The sequence below is a fragment of the Sphaeramia orbicularis genome, chromosome 22 (genome assembly GCF_902148855.1).
Source record: "Sphaeramia orbicularis chromosome 22, fSphaOr1.1, whole genome shotgun sequence".
NCBI lineage: Eukaryota > Metazoa > Chordata > Actinopteri > Kurtiformes > Apogonidae > Sphaeramia > Sphaeramia orbicularis.
The window spans coordinates 36,024,886-36,043,279 of NC_043978.1; the positions used below are offsets into that span (position 1 = coordinate 36,024,886).

The window sequence follows — 18,394 nt, forward strand, 5'->3', positions numbered from 1 at the left end:
AAAATACTAATGATAAAACCCGTAACTATCAAACCTTATTGCAAGAACTTAAACTCTACAGTGAGAAGTGAGAGTTTCCACACAAATGAAGCAAATGACCATGATAAAATGTTTTAGCCTCCATTTTGTGTTTTGTATTGTATTTGATTTTCTTTACATACAAATCAAAAGCAATGCACAGCTAGAACAACAATGAGTTAATATTCCTATTCTTAAAATTTTTCCTCCTCTCTGTGTAGTATATAACCACAAGGCAGCAAAAAAAAAATTTATATATATGGGGATTAATGCCAACTTTTTGCAAACTAGTAGGTGGGAGGAGGAGTGGCTCATCTTCTCCAGAGACAATCTATGTTCTGGCTCATGACTTCACCATTGTGTGGAACTGGAGGAACAGGCTCAGTTAGACCACAGCAAAATCTGTTGAGGCAGAAATATCTGTGCTAACTCTGCACTGAAAATCAAGAGTTAGGCACTGATGTGAGTGTAAAAGCATAACTTCATACAAGTAACAGATAATCATCAAATAAGACCACAAATGCTCCATGACTTAACAGCAAAATGAACATGAATGCTGGAATTTAAACCTCTTGTAAAACTAACTGTATGTAATTGAAACAACATTCATTTTTTTCGGTTTTGATACAGACTTAGAAGGACACACGGTAGAGCATACACTTCCACTGCAATTCTGTTAGATCAGATAGCTTAGTTTGTAATGTAGGAAAAAGCAAACAAAAAAACCCAGGCTATAGATCTGCTCTAAAATTCAGTGTGTTAGTCTCAGATTCATAACCTACCCTTCCACCAAGTTTCATTAAAATTGCTACGGCTGATTTTTCATAATCTTGCACAATTGGGACCTGCATTGTACTGCACTTTCCTACTTGTTATGCTGCTATAAGTTATTATTCATATTGCACATATTTATGGAAATGCTCAGTTGTTTTGTTTGTGTCTTAGATATTTCAGGTATTTTGAAGATATCTGTTTTTAAGGTGTCTGACTGTCAGTTGTTACATTTGGCTTTTTTTTTTAAAGCAGCGTATGACTTTCATCACTCATTTTTTTTTCAAATTTGTAAAACCTAAGTGATAGCCTAATTATCACTAATCCATCACTTCCCTCATGGTGAATAACTTTGAAGATGACTCCATCACAAGCAGTCCATTTGTTTACACATCAAACCAATAAGTCACTCGGGCCTTTTTGGAAATTTTGTTGCGAAGTGCATTGTAGGAATGGGAATTTCATTCAGCCGCAGCAGCAACAAACACAGAGACAACAAGCAATGAAAGTGTATCCGCTACTGGGTCAGAAGAAATGGAAGGAATCACTGTAAGTCGATTGTCATGTTATAATACGGGGAGTGTGATCATGAAAAACAACACTTAGATTTACATTTTACATTTTTGGAAGATGTCATTGTGTAGGCTTACATACATACTGTTAGGAGCAAGTGAGTGGTGAGTATATGCTGTATGTTTGCGAGGCGTGTATGATAAGCCTACACGATGACATATTTAGAAAATGCCATGAAACTGATGTCTAAGTATTGCTTTTTTTTTTTTTTTAATGGGCTCAGCTGGCTGACAGGCAGCTGTCTGTACCGATAAGGCAGCAGCCGACACCAACTGTACTCCCAGTCATCATTGCCCATTTTTCTAACACCTTTGCTTGTGTATCCTCTTTTATTTGGACATTTTACCAGGGAGTATCTCACACTACTTTTTTTTTTTTTTTCTACTTGTCTTGTCCAGCGTCCTAACAGCAGAATGGTAGTCTGGTTCCTTTTGGTGCTGAACACATTTGCTTTGCCAAGGGTAACTTCATAAAGTATATGAAGCGCCCTTTGATATTCTACTGTGTTTATTATGAGTTTTGTTGAACCACATTTCGATGCTGGACCTGACATGGGGGGGGGGGGGGGGGTAGAAGAAGGGGAGAGAACAAGAGAGAAGAAGGTGGCGAAGACCCTCACAAGAAAGTATCAACAATACAAACAGCAACAACCATGGAGACAATTATAATGGTGACAATAACTACAACCAGAACTGAGTAAACTGGGCAGAAGAGAGAGAGAAAAAAAACAAAACAAAACAAACAAAACTACAAAAAAAACAAAACAAAACAAAACACAACAATGAGATACATAAGACCTATGAAATGAAGAATATAAGAAAGCATGAACAAAATGTCGTATACCACATTCGCACAAATAATACCTATAACAAAGTATTGCTTTTCACGATCACACATCCCATATTATAAGACATAGATAAGACAATTGACTTAAAGCAGTTCCTTCCATTTCTTCTGACCCAGTAACGAACACTGCGGCTGCGTGAAACTCCCATTCCCACAATGAACTTCGTGACAAAATTCCGAAAAGGCCTGAGTGACGTTATCTGTTTGTTATGAAAACAAACAGACTGCTTGTGATGGAGTCATCTTCGAAAGTTGTTCACCATGAGGGAAGTGATTTAAGTGTATAAGCAAGGAAAGACTAATGAATTAGTCATCATTCAGCTATCACTGGGGTTTTACAAATTTGAAGAAAAATTTGTGATGAAAGTCATACGCTGCTTTAAAAGAGAAAGCGAAATGTCACAACTGACAGACACCGTAAAAATAGACATCTTAAAAATACCTGAAATATCTTAAAAAAAAAAAAAAAAAAATACACAAATTGGAATTTCATTACGTGTATATAGAATGCCAGTATAGAATCCTTATGTCTCATGTCTTAATCTTATGGATTTGTTGGAAAAAGTGAACTAAATTCCAAGCTTTGTCACATTTACAGATCTGGTCCAGAAGCAAACAAGTGAAGAAATCGAACAAAATATGTAGTAATTTAAATAATTCTCTTGGCAGCGGAAACATATATGTGAAAATGAAACCAATAATATCTATGTTACTGCTAGGTCATTCCACCTCAATTCAACAAGTGCCTCCTGCTCGACCATCTTAGATTTGTTTGAAATTTTTACCATATAAAGTTCAACACTAAAAAACACCTCAGCCAAAATTTCAGATTGATATATCAAATACATTTGAAGAAAAAAATTCATGAACAGGGTACCCCTCTTGCCGTTTTTGGTGCATTTCGCGATTGTCTTAAAATGTAGCAAATTTTAGAGTGCAATATCTCAGTAAGTTTTCTAGCTAAATGCATGAAATTTTCAACAAAGAATGACTACCACATATAGATTGCATATGTATATTATCAATAACATTGTCTTTATTGGGACTGTGGTATGACCTTGTGAAATCTGGAAAATAAACTTGAAACTTTCACGAACCCCTATATTTATTGACCAATTAAACACAAACCAAATATGATGTATTGCAAATAATTACACATCCTTTTACATAAGTATATAGAGTAATCAGATCAGCATTTATTAATGGGTATGATCCTTTTTTGTTGTTGTTTTTGTCATAATAAAATCACAAAATAACATTTTTCATTAATTTTCACTTTCAAATACCACAGGTATGACAAGGAGTACCAACCAAAAGAACTTATTTTCTGAAAGACCATCACATATGCTTACAAAATGTAAAATTTCATGATGGTTCTAGGACTCACGATGGTTCTAGGTTGGAGTCCTAGAACCATCATGAAATTTTACATTTTGTAAGCATATGTGACAGTCAACAATAAGAGTATCTAAAAAAAAAATTTAAAAATAAAAGCAGAGGGTGCTTACTTTGTCTTTTATCTGAACGGAGCGGTTAAGTGATGGCAGTTGTAGATTAACAGCAGCATTAAATGATACGGATTACAAGGCATTCTCTGTCTCCAATACATTACATTTGAAAAGGCCCAAGGGGCAGTGTGACTTGCATTTATGATAAGTTACTAAAGCACTTTTTTCCCTTTGGTCTCCCTTCAAAAATCCCGCCACATCACACGGCAGACTCGTCCCAAAACAACAACATGACACTTTGCCGACCCGCGCTCCCTCCCTCCTGACAGAGAGTAAGGGGGGGAAAAAAGATGACAGCAGCTTTAGATCTGACATCAAACAGCGGCAAGAGAGAGTGAGAAAGAGAGAGAGAGAGAGAGAGAGAGAGGAGGGGGGGAGAGAGAGACAGAGAGAGAGAGGGAGGGAGGGAGAAAAAATGGTTACATCTCTGCCATGACAGCTTGCTGGAAGAGCCTGGCACATGCAATTTCTCCCTCCTTCTCTCTCCCCCTCTATCTATCCATCGCGCTCTCTGTGTCTCTCTCATCAAAACTTGCCGCCGATTAGGATCTCGGCGAGCCATGCGCTTTGGATGGGATGTGAAAACACACGAGAACCCAAGGGGTAAAACGCCAGGATTAAAGTGGTGAGGGAATATGGGGTGATAGTGGTGGTGGTTCAAATAGATTGGCCCCCGCGACTGCTGTGGCTCCTCGCCTCGCCTTGCTCCCTCGCTCTGGATTCACACACTGATACATCAAGGCCATTTCTCATTATAGCACGAGAGGGGGAAAAAAAAAAAAAAGCTTTCATGATGCTACTTTAGAGGGAAAGACAGAGAGGCTAAAAGAGGAGGGGGGTAAAGAGTGTGGGAGAAGGAAAATGAAAGAAAAAGGAGAAACGTCAAGATAAAGCAGATGACATAGTATTAGTATGTTATGGATGGAAAAACTAAAAGAGAGTGTTAGAGCGACGCTGTGAGTGTGTGAAAAACGAAGCATTCGGAATCTCTTTAAACACACCCAGGCTGATTTAGAGCAAAGCAAAGTTTAGTGTGAATAGACAACTACTGAACCCAGACCTAAAAGGTGCGACAATAAGGAAAATATTACACTTAATTACAGTTCATACACTTCATTTAGATTTTCTTTGGAGTTCATTCCTCCACTCCCGAAGCTCTTCCAAAGTATCTGGTAAATTCGGCGGCACACACCTCAAGCAGTGCCAATATTTGCGACAATTTGCAAATGTCTATTTATTCTATTCTTGAAAGTGCTGAGGAGCTGCAAAGTAAGAAATGACCGAGAGTAAAGAAAAGAAAAATTAGTTTAGCCAAAAAAGTGGAGCAGCCCACATCTCTTCCCCCTCATAGATCAGCCTAGCCTTAGCATTTCTTCTCAATTACTCCTCCAGTCAACCTGCTTAACGATTTTTAGATCACCCAAATGCCAAGAGGCAGTGTGTGTGTGGGTTTGCATGTGTGACTGCGCGCGTTAGTGGCGATGTCTGTGTCCGTGCATATGCTTTCCTGATGTGTGGGTGTATGTGAAACTGAGTGCTTAAACCAAGAGCTGATACATGTGGCCTTTTTGCTTTTGGCGTGGACACGAGTCAAAACATAGACATAAGGTCTGAAATGAGCAGTCAAATCCATATCTCCCATTAGACATAAAACAAAGAGGTGGGTCGGAGAGTGTGGAGATGAAAGTAGGGTTGGATGCAGAAAGTGTGAGCATGTTTCCCTTCATTTTAACCCTTTGGCTAAACTGAACGCATAACATAAGCGGACAGTTTGTAAAGCAGCTGCTGCAACACAATGCTTCCATTATCAGGAGTGAAACTGGCTGCAACCAGTGTGAGAGAAGCACGGAAGTGGTGTGAGTTTTTAGCTGAAGTTTTTCTTACTAGTGACATTTTAAAACATTTCTTAAAGTTGCACATGTACCAATGGATGCATGTGTGATTGTACGTGCTTTGGTTTTCTTACACAAATGGATTTCCAAGCCGATCAATAAAGTTCTTTGATGTATGAGTGCATGTACAGGTGTGTGTGTACGCAGCAAGGTTATAACAGTTTTGGATTTTTCATTATAGTTTAGTTTTATTTAGTTTTGACTTTTTTTCTCGAATTCAGTTAGTTGTAATTCGTTTTTAGAGCAGGTTTGCTAGTTTAATTAGTTTTCTTTTTTTTCTAAATGCTTAGTTTTAGTATTAATTTTAGTTTTGTCGTATATTTTATCTTCTTCGTCATCATATTCAAATAAATCGCAGACAGGACTCTGCTGCTTTCTCCCAACTTTAGTCTCCATGTTGCCAGCTAGAGTGGGCATGAGAAGACGACTCTAAACGACAAGTGACAAGAAGTGACAGACCGTGAAGTGTCGTATGGTGCCGCTAGCTAAAATTGCTACAGCGAAATAAATCGATTTTATATCAATCCGACATTGACAAAGATGAAAACGAAGGGAATTTTATCCATAATTTTTATCTAGTTTTTTAGTTAGTTTTGTAAGTGCACAATACAGTTTCAGTTAGTTATTGTTTTTTCTTTTAATTATAGTTTTTATTTATTTTAGTTAACGAAAATGTTTTTTCAATTGTAGTTTTTGTCATTTCGTTAGTTTTCGTTAATGATAATAACCTTGGCATACAGATACATATTAGTTGATATTAGGGATGTAATGATTACCGGTATAACGATAAACCACGGTAAAATTGCAGACGGTTAGTATTACCGTTTAAATTCTAATTATCATGATAACCGTGTTTGATTACCGCACTTTTCCGGAGAAAACGCCTATGTAAAGATCTGCTTTTATGTTAAATATTTGAGTATAGTTTTAATTTATTACAATTTTAATTTTCTATACCTAATATTTGGAACCAATTTTCACTTTTAAAGTCTTTGAAAAGGTTCATTAAGCATCTGTATGTTATTTATGCAATACATTTTATACATTTTTCAAATCGGATTTTATATTTTTTTGTCATTTCTGGACTTTTGTGTTGATATAGTAGGTTAAAGTGAAGAAAATAATAGGCAGATGATATAAATGAAGTTGTGCTGAAAACAAAGATCCCAAACATGGGTATAGTAAACATTTGTTTATATAGTATATAAAGGCAAAATCAAAAGGACTGAAATAAATATGCTCAGACCACTAAGGGTTAATATTTGAATGTTTCTGCTATCAGAAAGTGCATTGTGCCAATTATTTTATTTATTTATTTATTTTAATACAACTTGGTTAAATTATTTCAGTGCATGCATTAGTACTTTTTGAACATTTTGACGACACTTTTAATAATACCGCGATAATAATGATAACCGTGATAATTTTGGTCACAATAACCATGATACGAAATTTTCATATTGTTACATCCCTAGTTGATATTATTATGCATCCACCTTCTTTTGTATTTGCTGCCTGTCTTTTATTTATTTTATTTTTGATCTTTATGTTTATGAGATAAAAACTATGTTGAGTCTGTCGCCAGAGTTAATTGTTAATTATATACTACCTGTTCTTGTATGGAATATTAAGTTTGCCATGTACCAAGCCTTTGAAAAGTTCAATAAAAACTTGAATTCCAAAAAATAAAGTTCTTTGAAAGTATGTGCCACGCAGATCCCAACTATTAGCATAAAAATAGGTTAGTCATTTCTTAATATTTTTATTACTACTAAACTTTAAATGACACTATATAATTTGTTGGATTGTTAAAGATGAGTTATTTACAGTTTCCAACACCTACATACTTTAACAGCTGACATGAAAGAATTAAGTGGAAGATTCACTTGTCAAGGAAATTATAGAAGTAAATTAAAAAACATATGAGCAATCAAATTCAAAATTTTAATCAAATTTTATTTATATAGCGCCAAATCATAACAAAAGTTATCTCATGACACTTTACATATCGAGCCTGTCGAAACCAGACTCTCAAACCAATCAAAGCTTGTTGATAAAAGCTTAACTCCGTCCTTCTATATCCTGATCACACTATCTCCATTCATTTTGTTTAGCTTTCTATAACATAGCCGACTGCACTATAACGTCAAACTAAACTGGAAGCATTTTAAGCTTCCAGCATAATCCAAATATGAACGTTCACCATCTTGTTCTGCCTGTGAATCAGAAAAACGTAAAAGCGCTGCAGGTGGATCTAGTACAAACATGAGTATCACAGCCCACTCACTACACAGTCTGCATATGTTACATGCTCAGGGTAGTCAAAGGGTGCTATTATATTCACACTATGTGACTAACGCAGAGATGCTTGGTGCTCATTGGTTGTCAGAAGTGTCACTCACTCACCGGCAGACTAGATGGGCGGTCTTGGGAGATACCGTCTTCATTGTTGGACTTGCCAGAATTTCCTGGGACTGGCCCCCTGGTGTTATAACTCTCCTGCTGTGGCTCCTAGAGAGAATGAACAAAAGAGACAAACAGAGAAAGCAATTAAAATCAATAATTCATAAATTAAATAGAATGAGAGTACAATTATTGTACATATTCTTTATGCATGCATGTACATTACCAATAGTTTGAGCTTTTATGTTACCCTGTCTCCGGGACATTTTTGCTGCTACTCTTTGATTTACTAATTCAAAGGATTTTTACCAAATCTGTGCATATACGACACATCAAATACTCCTAGTGATATCAGTCCACATTCTTTTCCTTGAGCTAAAACGTGAAACCACACTCTTCTGTTATTATTTGTTTTACAGATGATCAGTTGGACTGCTGTATCAGTTTTGCGGGGCTGTAATAAAGATGATGTTTTCCAGTTAGATCAAGTCTCAGCACAAAAAGCCGCAGCGCAAAAAGGAAATAAGACACACGCGGCGATACAGTACAAGCAGACTGACAAACACTGAAACACGCACCCATCAGCGAGCTATAACCAACAATTCATTTCAACCAAATCTTGGCCTAACCACCCACTAATCCTTGACACGTACACACACATACAAACACACACCGATACACACTCTCAGCCCTATTGTTCAATCTAAGTCATTTTCTTTCCCTCTGTAATCACAAGCCTATCTAGTGTAAACCAATTTTCTTCCCATTGTCGGAGGTGTTGCCCTCTCCCTCTCCCTCCCTCTGTATCTCCCCCTCCTTCCCTCTGCCTCTTCTTTTCATTCACCGCGGAGGTCGTTCCTCCATCATGTTAAGCGTCGGCAGCACAATGGCAACTTGTTAAAGAGCTCTGAGTGGAAGGATTAGTGATAACTGATCGGCGAGACACGGCGAGAGATCACACGCGGGTACTTACACACACAGCCCGACATACACAACATACGCAGACACAACATTGACGTTACATACACACAGCATCTTCGGGTTTTTACTTCAAATCCACTTTTTTCCCCACAGTTTGATTTCTTATCTGTTGTGTGATTACACTGTAGTAGGTGGGCAATATTACTGCCAGCTAGATGATACAATTTTATAGCTGAAGATTATTCTTCACAGCAAGAGATGTATCATGTGAAATGGATCTATTATTAGAAGATTAAATGTGCATCAGTGCCACGAGACACTCATTCAGTCGTTCATTGCTTGGGAATATATATATCTTATCTGTAAAGTAACTTTTTCCACTGAATTAGCATCTCTGCACACATGTACACACAGTCAAAAAGTTAATGTATTCCTTCATCCATTATTAAAAAAAGGTAATGTAATGACCTTAAATGCCCTAGAGTAATCGCATCAGATCCTCATTTTAATTATTAGCCAATTAAATCACTGAAGCGCTAATTCTTAAAATAAAAAAATACATATCTTAATTTCCTGAAATGTTGAGGTGCTACAAATAATGTGCACATGCATTTATGATACTAATGTACAGTTTTTAAGCATGAAATAAACACAAAGACCAAACACTGCCTGTCTGTGTGGCAGAGAGCTCCTACATCTGTTCCTGCAGGGTCTTCGTTCTGTGTGATGTCGCTGAATATTACGTTTCATCTGTTCCTATATGGAAGCTACTCAATTAATTTAGCATAACCATATATGTAATTATTATAGTTTTCTCAGTTAATAGACAGAGATTAAGGTCAAGTCATCAAAATTAAATGCACATTCAAAATGTCATTTGGTGGTGTCTTGCTGTCACAATTTTAACTATTTCCGGTGGCAGCACGATATAAGGAGAGACATTCCTAATGTAATGGTTTGCTCATATGAGTTAGCTGCACAATTAATCGAATCACACTGTCAGACCATGCAATTATATAATGGTGGCAGTTTAAAGGTCCACTACATGTCTGGTGAGGTGATAGTCAATAGATTAGCCTTTTTTTTATACTAGTTTAAAGGGGTCATATTTTGCTGAACCCACTTTTATTAGTCCTAAGTACATTTTTTTTTTTTTTTTTTTTGTATTTGGGGATGCTAATAGTTCATAAAGTTTGAATTTGAACCCTCCAGGTGCTGCAAAGCTATCTTTATATTATTTTGGCAAAAATCAAGTGGATTTCTACAACCTGTTTAACTTCTTCTTAATTTGTTACATCTATAACTAGTTACATCACAACATTTTCACATATAAGGTCAAGATTTGTGGTAGTCCATACTGAAAATACAGTCACGGAAAAAATTATTAGACCACCCCTTGTTTTCTTCAATTTGTTGTACATTTTAATGCCTGGTACAACTGAAGGTACATTTGTTTGGACAGATATAATGATAACAAAAATAGCTCATAAGAGTTTAACATAAGAGCTGATATCTAGCCATTTTCCATGGATTTCTTGATAATAACCAAAATCACTTCAGTTCTTACATCAACAGCTATGGCATTGTACTGACAAAAACAGTGCTTCTAGGCATTCCATGTTTTCTTTTTTGTCTGTTTTAGTCACATGATTCACACAGGAGTTAGTACTCGATTGCATAACCATTGTTTTTGATGACTTTTGATGGTTTAATAATTTTTTCTGCGACTGTGTGTCCAAACTTTGAGCCAATTACCAAAAATGTTCAGTTCAGCCAACAACTGGGGGAGGGGCATGAAGTGGCTCATTTGCATTAAAAGGGCCAGTGCTCAAAACGCCCATTCTGGTGTCATTACTCAGAAATAGTGTTGAAGATGGACCTGTGAAGTTGAATTAATGAAGAATTCAGACCCACGCAGAGCATTTACAGTTTATGTAGACCACAGGGAAATGTTTTAAAGTGCATAATTTCATTTAAAAAACAGACAATATCACTCCTTTAAGTTTGTTTGACTTGAAAAGAGCACATTTTCACATTTAGACTGAATTACATGCACTATGCACTACACGCGTTAGTTGCAACATGACTTTTCCACCATATCATGTAGTGTAATGTTTTCAAATATAGGCATTTCATTAGATATTCATTTTAGTAAATACTTTCCTGTTATTTCCAGACCAAGTGGACAACTTAAAATGACGAAATCTCCACAAGGATGTAATTTTCAAGTGGAACACGAAGCCATAATCAAGCCACAATAGCTCCTTTACCCTCATCATAATCTAAACCCCAAAAACCAGCAGCACCCCACAACCACATCTAAAAGCCAGAGGGGAAACCCTGTTCACCCTGTGGTAAAAATCGCTGGATCACATCTCATCCCATAAGTGGGTGGGTGCAGACAGACATTCTACAATGGGACCACAGGAAAGTACGGAGGTGCTATTTTAAAAACAAAGCCGTGCTAGTTTCCTCGTCAGGGCCCCAGGCAAGCCCTGTGTTTGTGTGCACAGCCCCCCTGTGTTTATCAATGGGAGCCTGGATGCACGCCAAACGTCAGGCTTTTATTACAGGGTGGGAAGTGTTTCGTTTGAAGCAGAAACCCAGCTTAGACACAAATACACCTCCGCAGGTAAATAAAGCAGGGGGCAAGAGGGGTAGAAGCAGAGGGGAGATGTGTGGTCGCTGTGAGAGAACACACACATGCACAGGCGCATGGACAGGCAGTTACTAGCACAGTGAATGGAGATCAGAAAAGTGGCTGCTGACCCAAGTCCAATATTTACTCAGGCATATGAGTGTGTCGTGTGTGTGCGTACTCGAGGGGATTTCTGTTTTAAGTGGGTCAAAGTGAGGGTTGCCTCATACTACTGTTTACACTCATATTCTTACATCATCACTGTCAACTGTAATATGGACAGCGAGGGCGAGAGAGAGAAAAATAAAAACAGTGGCCGGCGAGAGGAAACAAAGAAGGTGAGATGCAAAAGAAAGGAGAGTAAAAAAAAAAAAAAAAAAGAGAAGCAGAGGAGAAGGTAGAAGAGCATAAGCAGAAAGACGATGAGGAGTGACGATGGGGAAAAAAAAAAAAAAAAAAAAAAACACCTACAAAAACCGAAAGCGAGAGAACATCAGAAGCAAATGAAGGAGTGCTGCGAGTGCATCCTTTCATTTGAGTTTTTTCCAGTCCATTGTCTCAAAATCCCATTTCCCAGCTAATTTAGAAGCTTCTAAAATACACTCCACTCCATACCTTAAGCCTTAGGCCACAGCTAATCCTGTCTTCACACACACACACTCACTCGCACACACACGCACACACACTGAGACACGCTCATTCATCCTCCTTGCTTTTCAAAAGACTTCATCTTGGCATAGTAGAAACGAATGAAGGATATTGAAGGCAAGCGTTTGAAGTACATGAGGGAATGCAGGAATCAAACTGTGAGTTAAATGCTATTAGACAGCTGTGTGGAGAGGCAGTGTAATATTAGATTTGATTGAATAGATGACTGCTGAATGTGGTGTAATATATAGAGCCGGAGAGGCTTTATACGGACGTAAATCAATATTGCAGCACCACGTTAATCCCAGTCACTCAGGAATGGGAGTCGGTCTGGAAGTGTTCAAAAAGCAAAAAAAATGTGTCTATAATGCATCGTGACGCTTGTTTTGGATATAAGATACTAGCCAGTTGCAAAAAAAAAAAACTAGTCCAGAAATTGAAATTTAATCTGTCAGCACGATGTTAGACTTTGTTAATCCCAGAATGGATACTTTTTTCAGCTCTGAAAACCCGGTCAAAAGTCAGGTTGTGCAGCGGAACAGCGCCTTCTAGCATCTAACGGGCACGTCATTCTTTCACTTTCAGCCGCACAGAGCAAATTTGACACTTTCTTCTCCGTTCTACCTTTTATGGCTCACACTTCATTTAAGCAGGCTGCACTGGGCCCTTTTTTGCTTGGTTGCACCGTGCACTTTCTATCTCTATATTCAAGCAGGGAGCAAGGTGAAATGTTGCCCCGCTTTGCTTGTATCAGTTTGATTGCCTGTCGTGAGAAATAAGCAATGAAACTGGCATGACAGCAAGCATGAACATTTGATGCCACCGCTTGACACAACAGAAAGCAGCCAGAGCAAAAATCACAGCCATTAAGTTAAGCTGATTTTGGCTGACATCTGTCTTGATCTCTTTTTTTTTTTTTTTTTTTTTTTTTAAACAGTGGGGGAAAATGTGGATTACTTCAAACTATACTTTGGCAGTTTTTTGTCTAACATGCCTGTATTTTAATCCTTTTTGCAATGCTTCTGTCTGCTCTGGGCAATCTCGCTCTCATAAACTTTAAGTGCACGTGTCAGTCAGTCTTTTCTTCAAACATCTCTCTAACAGAAGGTGTCCTGCTTACATCTGGCTGCTTCTCACTGATTCATTTGTCACCATCTCTTAGTAACATCACATCGTTTCACTGCTTGCGGTGCTTCCTCGCTCTGCTTTCTTCATTCTATCTCCCAGGTTTAATTGCTCCCTTGGTCTCCATCACTTCACCTCCCTCCCTCTGCTTTCCCTCCACTCTGTCCATCCCCTCTTCCCATTAATCTCTCGCTTCCTCCACTCCTTTCACATCCCTCCCACTCTATCCCAACTCTTACGCTATATCCATCACCCTTTCTGTTACCACCTCAGCTTTCTGCACCCTGTTCCTCTTCATCAATACCACCTTCACCCCCCCACCCCCACCCCCTTCTCTGTCTCCTGCCGCTATATTCATGACTACCAAATGAATTAGTCATCCCCCCTTTCCCCTGGACCATGGCAGATGCACATCTCCACAAAATCTGATGCTAATGCCATTAATATTCATTAAAAATTAAGCTTAATTGTGTGTCTTTAGGAGAGAAGCCCATAAACCCCCCCCCAACACACACTAATCTTACGCACACTATAAACACCACTGCACCTCTTACTCAATTACTAAAAGGAGAAACTGATGTCAGTGTGGCAAAGTCCCTCTACATAGTTAATAGAGAAGGGTCAAACAGAGGTAGGACATGAAAATAAGCATTATATTTGCTGTAAATGTTTGTGTATGCTCTGAGCTCTGGCCAAAATTATTGTTGAAGGTGTTATTTTTAACTTTCATTTGGCTGCGCTGCAAAAAAAATATGGCCCTCAAAGGGGAAAAAAAAGAAAAACACTAACAGAAGTATACACAAAGCTCTATGCATCAGAGAGAGAGGTGATGCTGGTGACGGTAGAGGGGTGGTGGGGGGTGGGGGTAAGAGAGGGTGGGGGGGCAGCACATCCATATTCAACACCCTGCTTTAACACATGCACTGGTTCAGACTCGCAGATACGCACACATGCTCACACCAATCAGACTGACTGAACCATAATTGAAGCAACAATCAGCAGTGAGAGCGAGCTACACTGTGTTCTGAAAATGTGACAAATCAACATTTGTTATGATATGCTTATCGTTCATGTTTTCTTGACACTTGCATCTTTTGATCCATTTCGGAATATTTGGAAAACACTGCAGTCGCGTTGTGATTGTTTCAGATATGGTGCAAATATATGAAAGGGCAGAGCCACTTTTCATGTAAATGCCATCATTTATGCAAACGTTTCGAAGTATTTATTCCAGGATACAACCTCTTATTATCATCACGGAAAAGGTGACCATTAGGATGGAAATTGCTGTTGTATGTACATACGAGCATGGGAGGGTGGCTGTGTATACCTATATATCTGTGATGTGTGTGTTGTGTGTATGAGTGTGTGTCCACCCTATCTTAATAGGTCCATTTGTAGCAGGGCCTGTTCTAGTGCCGTGTCCTTCAGATTGGATTCTATCTCAGCAATCCCCCTGACCTTTAGCACAAAGAGACTACAAGTGAGGACCAGAGCGCCGACACTGACACACACACTTCTGAACAGCTTATACACACACAAAGCTACAAGCCAGTACTCATTCTTACCAATATAAACAGACACATATATATGTATATGTATACACGTGCACAGACACACACACCAGGATGTGCGCAGACCTTCCCTTAGGGATGATGTCAGATGGAGCTAACAGTGTTAGCTGCAGATGCCGTTGCCAGGGCTTTCATTCTCATTCCTCTACACAGGCTAATCAAATAAAAGCCAGTCTTTGTACCATCTTCACTTCACACACTCTTTGCAAGTTCCCGTCACCACCACCCCCATCCGCCCATTCACTTCAATTGCTTTGGCTTGTAGTTAAAGAGGACATCCACCCAAACTGGTGTACACCCACATGACTTTTGCTAAGCATGGAGGAACAATAGCGGTGTGTTGGCGAGCTCGACTTTGACTGTGACATTTTTTTTTGGTGTTTTCTCTTTCTCTCTCTGTCTGTGAAGTCTGTATCCAGGAACAAATGTAGCGGCATTTCCTAACAAATGGCAGCTAAATGAGGCCCCTAGGGTGCTGTGCCGCTAACTACCGGCCCCCTTTTTTTCTAAGCCATTATGATTGTCCTAACCGTTCCAAAAACACCTCTCCCGTTCTCATTCATTTGCATTTGAATTGCTGCTCAGCTGTACAAAAACAAACATAAATCAAAAAAGGGAAAAAAGAAGAAAAAAAAACAGTGGCGGATTCTGGTCGAGCAATTAGCGAGTGTCAGTCAATGTAGAGGTAAAAAACACACTAAATTAAAAACATTGTCTCAAACACACGCAGACACACACTTCTACGCACAAAGCCTAGCTGACATATATATTTTTTTCTTTTTTCCCCCCAATTTTATCATTTACTTTTTGCCTGAAAACTCATCAAACTTAAGTGCTCGTCAGCAGCAGCCAATCAGAGTGTGGCAGGCCCAGGGTTGCCGTGGCGATACGCAGGGACATTTAGAGGACTCCGATAAACTCTGCCATTTAAAAGGTTATGACAATTAACGCGGCTCTCCGCAAATTACCACTGCCAGACCTTTACCCACGGACGTCTCTCTCTCCCTCTTATCACCCTGCACCCAGGCTCGCTCGCTCTCCCTCTCTTCCACCCTGTCTCCCTCTTTCTCTCTCACCATATGCCCTCCATTTCCGCAGAGCGTCCTCCCTCCCTCCCTCTTTCTGTCCGCCCCCTTCCAGCCAGCAGCACTTTTATTATCCCGTTAATTAACAGAGTTCTTCACTTAATATTCAAATGGTGACCAATTAATGACATTGAACTTTGGGTGCCCCAACGCCGCGCCCCCTCCACACACACACACACACACACACACACACACGCACACACACACACGCACACACCTTCTCACCACATCTTTTTCACTTTTTCCTTCACACACAATTTCCAGTCAATTCCACTTCCTCCCTGTCGCCAAGGTGAGCTTCCATTTCCGAGTGTGTGTGTGTGAGAGAGAGAGTGTGTGTGTGTGTGTTCGTGGGAGGAAGAGGAGGGGGTGCAGCACTGTGATTGAGGCAACAGAGCAAGTATACAGTGCAGGGGTAATAAAGCCAAGGGGGCAGGCCGCAGAAAGGCTCCACGGCCTTTTAATTAACCTGGTGTGATTAAAAGCGGGGGTGGCGAGGGACGGGGGTAAGAGCCTGCTGCTGCAGCCGGCTGGGGGCACAGAGGTGACAGACAGGAAATGGGAAATAGCCCATGGTGCTTCCACATAGGAGATAGTAAAGGATCCAGGTGATGTACTGTATTGTTGGCCTGTCTTTTGTTTGTTTTAGTTACATCTACTGACCTATAAAGAATACTTGACTAAAATATCTCAGTAAAGTAAAGCATTAGCATAAAGAAAAGACCTTTAACAGGGTTTGACTTTTTAAGACCTTTATAAGACAATTATGAATGCAATGCCAGACTTATTTCACATTTCACTGCACTGGGGCTGGACTTCGGTGATGCTCCCAATGTGAATCCAGAGCGATGCTGGGTTATGGCAGCCATTTACTGGTGGCTTTAAAAGAGGTCTTTATGTTTTTCTGGCTTCTCAAGCGACTCTAATGCCTTTATAACCAAAGTTCCTAATTTGAGCGTTTTCTTGCACTACATCCAACAGGCTTCAAATTTGTTATTTTCAACAGGCTTCAGCCAAGCACTAAATCCAATCAATTTTTAAGACCTGTCAAGATTGTATTTAAGTACATTTTAAGGCTTAGAATTCACATCACTGAACTCTAGATTTTTTTAAGGACCTGCTGAGGCCTCATTCAAGTGATCAGAAAAAAGGACACAGATCATTATATAGGAATGTTTTCGATTTTAGAGCAAGAATGAAACCCTCCAGGGCTCTGAATATGGATAACACTGTTTTTACTCATAAACCAGTGTCACCAGTTCAAGAGTCATACTTCCAGGTCATCCCACACATCTCTACCCTTGCTTTATACCTCAACACTGGAAAAATAAACTATACTTATATGTTGAGAGATAAATATAAAATAGTATTAAGTGCTTAGAGGTAGACACATGGTGGACATGTGACGCGCTGTGTTCACAAACATCATAAGAAGCATAAACCAATGAAGCAGCTCCGTCCATGTAGGTCCCTGTAAGTGAGCTTGTCTCCTCCAATCAGCTGAGATCTCCTCTAGGCTGATACGCTGCTCCCCAGAGCCTACTCCGAGAGAGGAAGAGGAAGTAGTTAAGGCCAATAGAGGAAACGACCAGTGGGATCAGTTTCACAGAGGAGAGTGGAAAGGTGGGTTTTACTGTGGAGACTAAATGTCACCGGGAATGAGTTCCTTCTTCAAAGCCTATCAGTCAAATCCAGACAAGTCTACCACTCACCCAAACACCACTCCACTGCATATTCACCGTACGGTTTATATACATGGCTGGGGTATATCCGTTTACATGTAATTACTTTCTAAACACAAATTTAACACAGTGTTTCTCAGTGAAAAATTAAATAGGGGGTACCCCTTGGAATAACAGATGAAAGCCAGTAACATGTTCTCACAACATTATGAGTTTAGGTCTGGCAGGAGGCCAACGCCGCACTTCACTTCCTTTTGCCTCCCTCTAGTCTCTCCTGTCACACTCCGCTGTATACTACCCAATAAAGCAAACACGCCATAAAAAATAATCTGCAAATTCTTAAAATTACGGCTCTCTCATTTCCGTTTTTATGAGGTAGAAAGTATTAGACGGTAACAAAATATCACACACTTCATCTGTTATGAGGCAAATGTTATAGGACTAGAAGGAAGAAGAAAGGGCAAAGATGTTTCTCCTTTTAAGTGATTTGTTTCATACTGAAGTTAAAGCCACCAGTAAGATCAAAACATTAGGGTAATAATATTTAAAAGGTCTAGTAAAAATATATTTGGCTCAAGAGTTGCTTTTTCATTTTTTTTTCTTTTCTATATAGAAGAAATTTGAATTTGTTCCCATTTTTAAACTTGCTTCAATGACATTTATTAGAAAGTTAAATTAAAAAAAAAATAACATAATATTAAGTAGTGTAT

The 18,394-nt window shown here is 39.1% G+C and overlaps 1 protein-coding gene across 3 annotated transcripts in view; it reads right to left on the reverse strand.

Moving 5' to 3' along the window:
• LOC115413802 (AT-rich interactive domain-containing protein 1B-like) overlaps window positions 1-18,394 on the reverse strand; it is a 228,568-nt gene that overhangs the window by 144,690 nt on the left and 65,484 nt on the right. For all 3 annotated transcript variants that reach the window (XM_030126899.1, XM_030126898.1, XM_030126900.1), the window contains exon 4: window positions 8,015-8,119. In XM_030126899.1, the coding sequence (XP_029982759.1) occupies window positions 8,015-8,119 (105 nt within the window). The remainder of the gene's footprint in view (window positions 1-8,014; window positions 8,120-18,394) is intronic.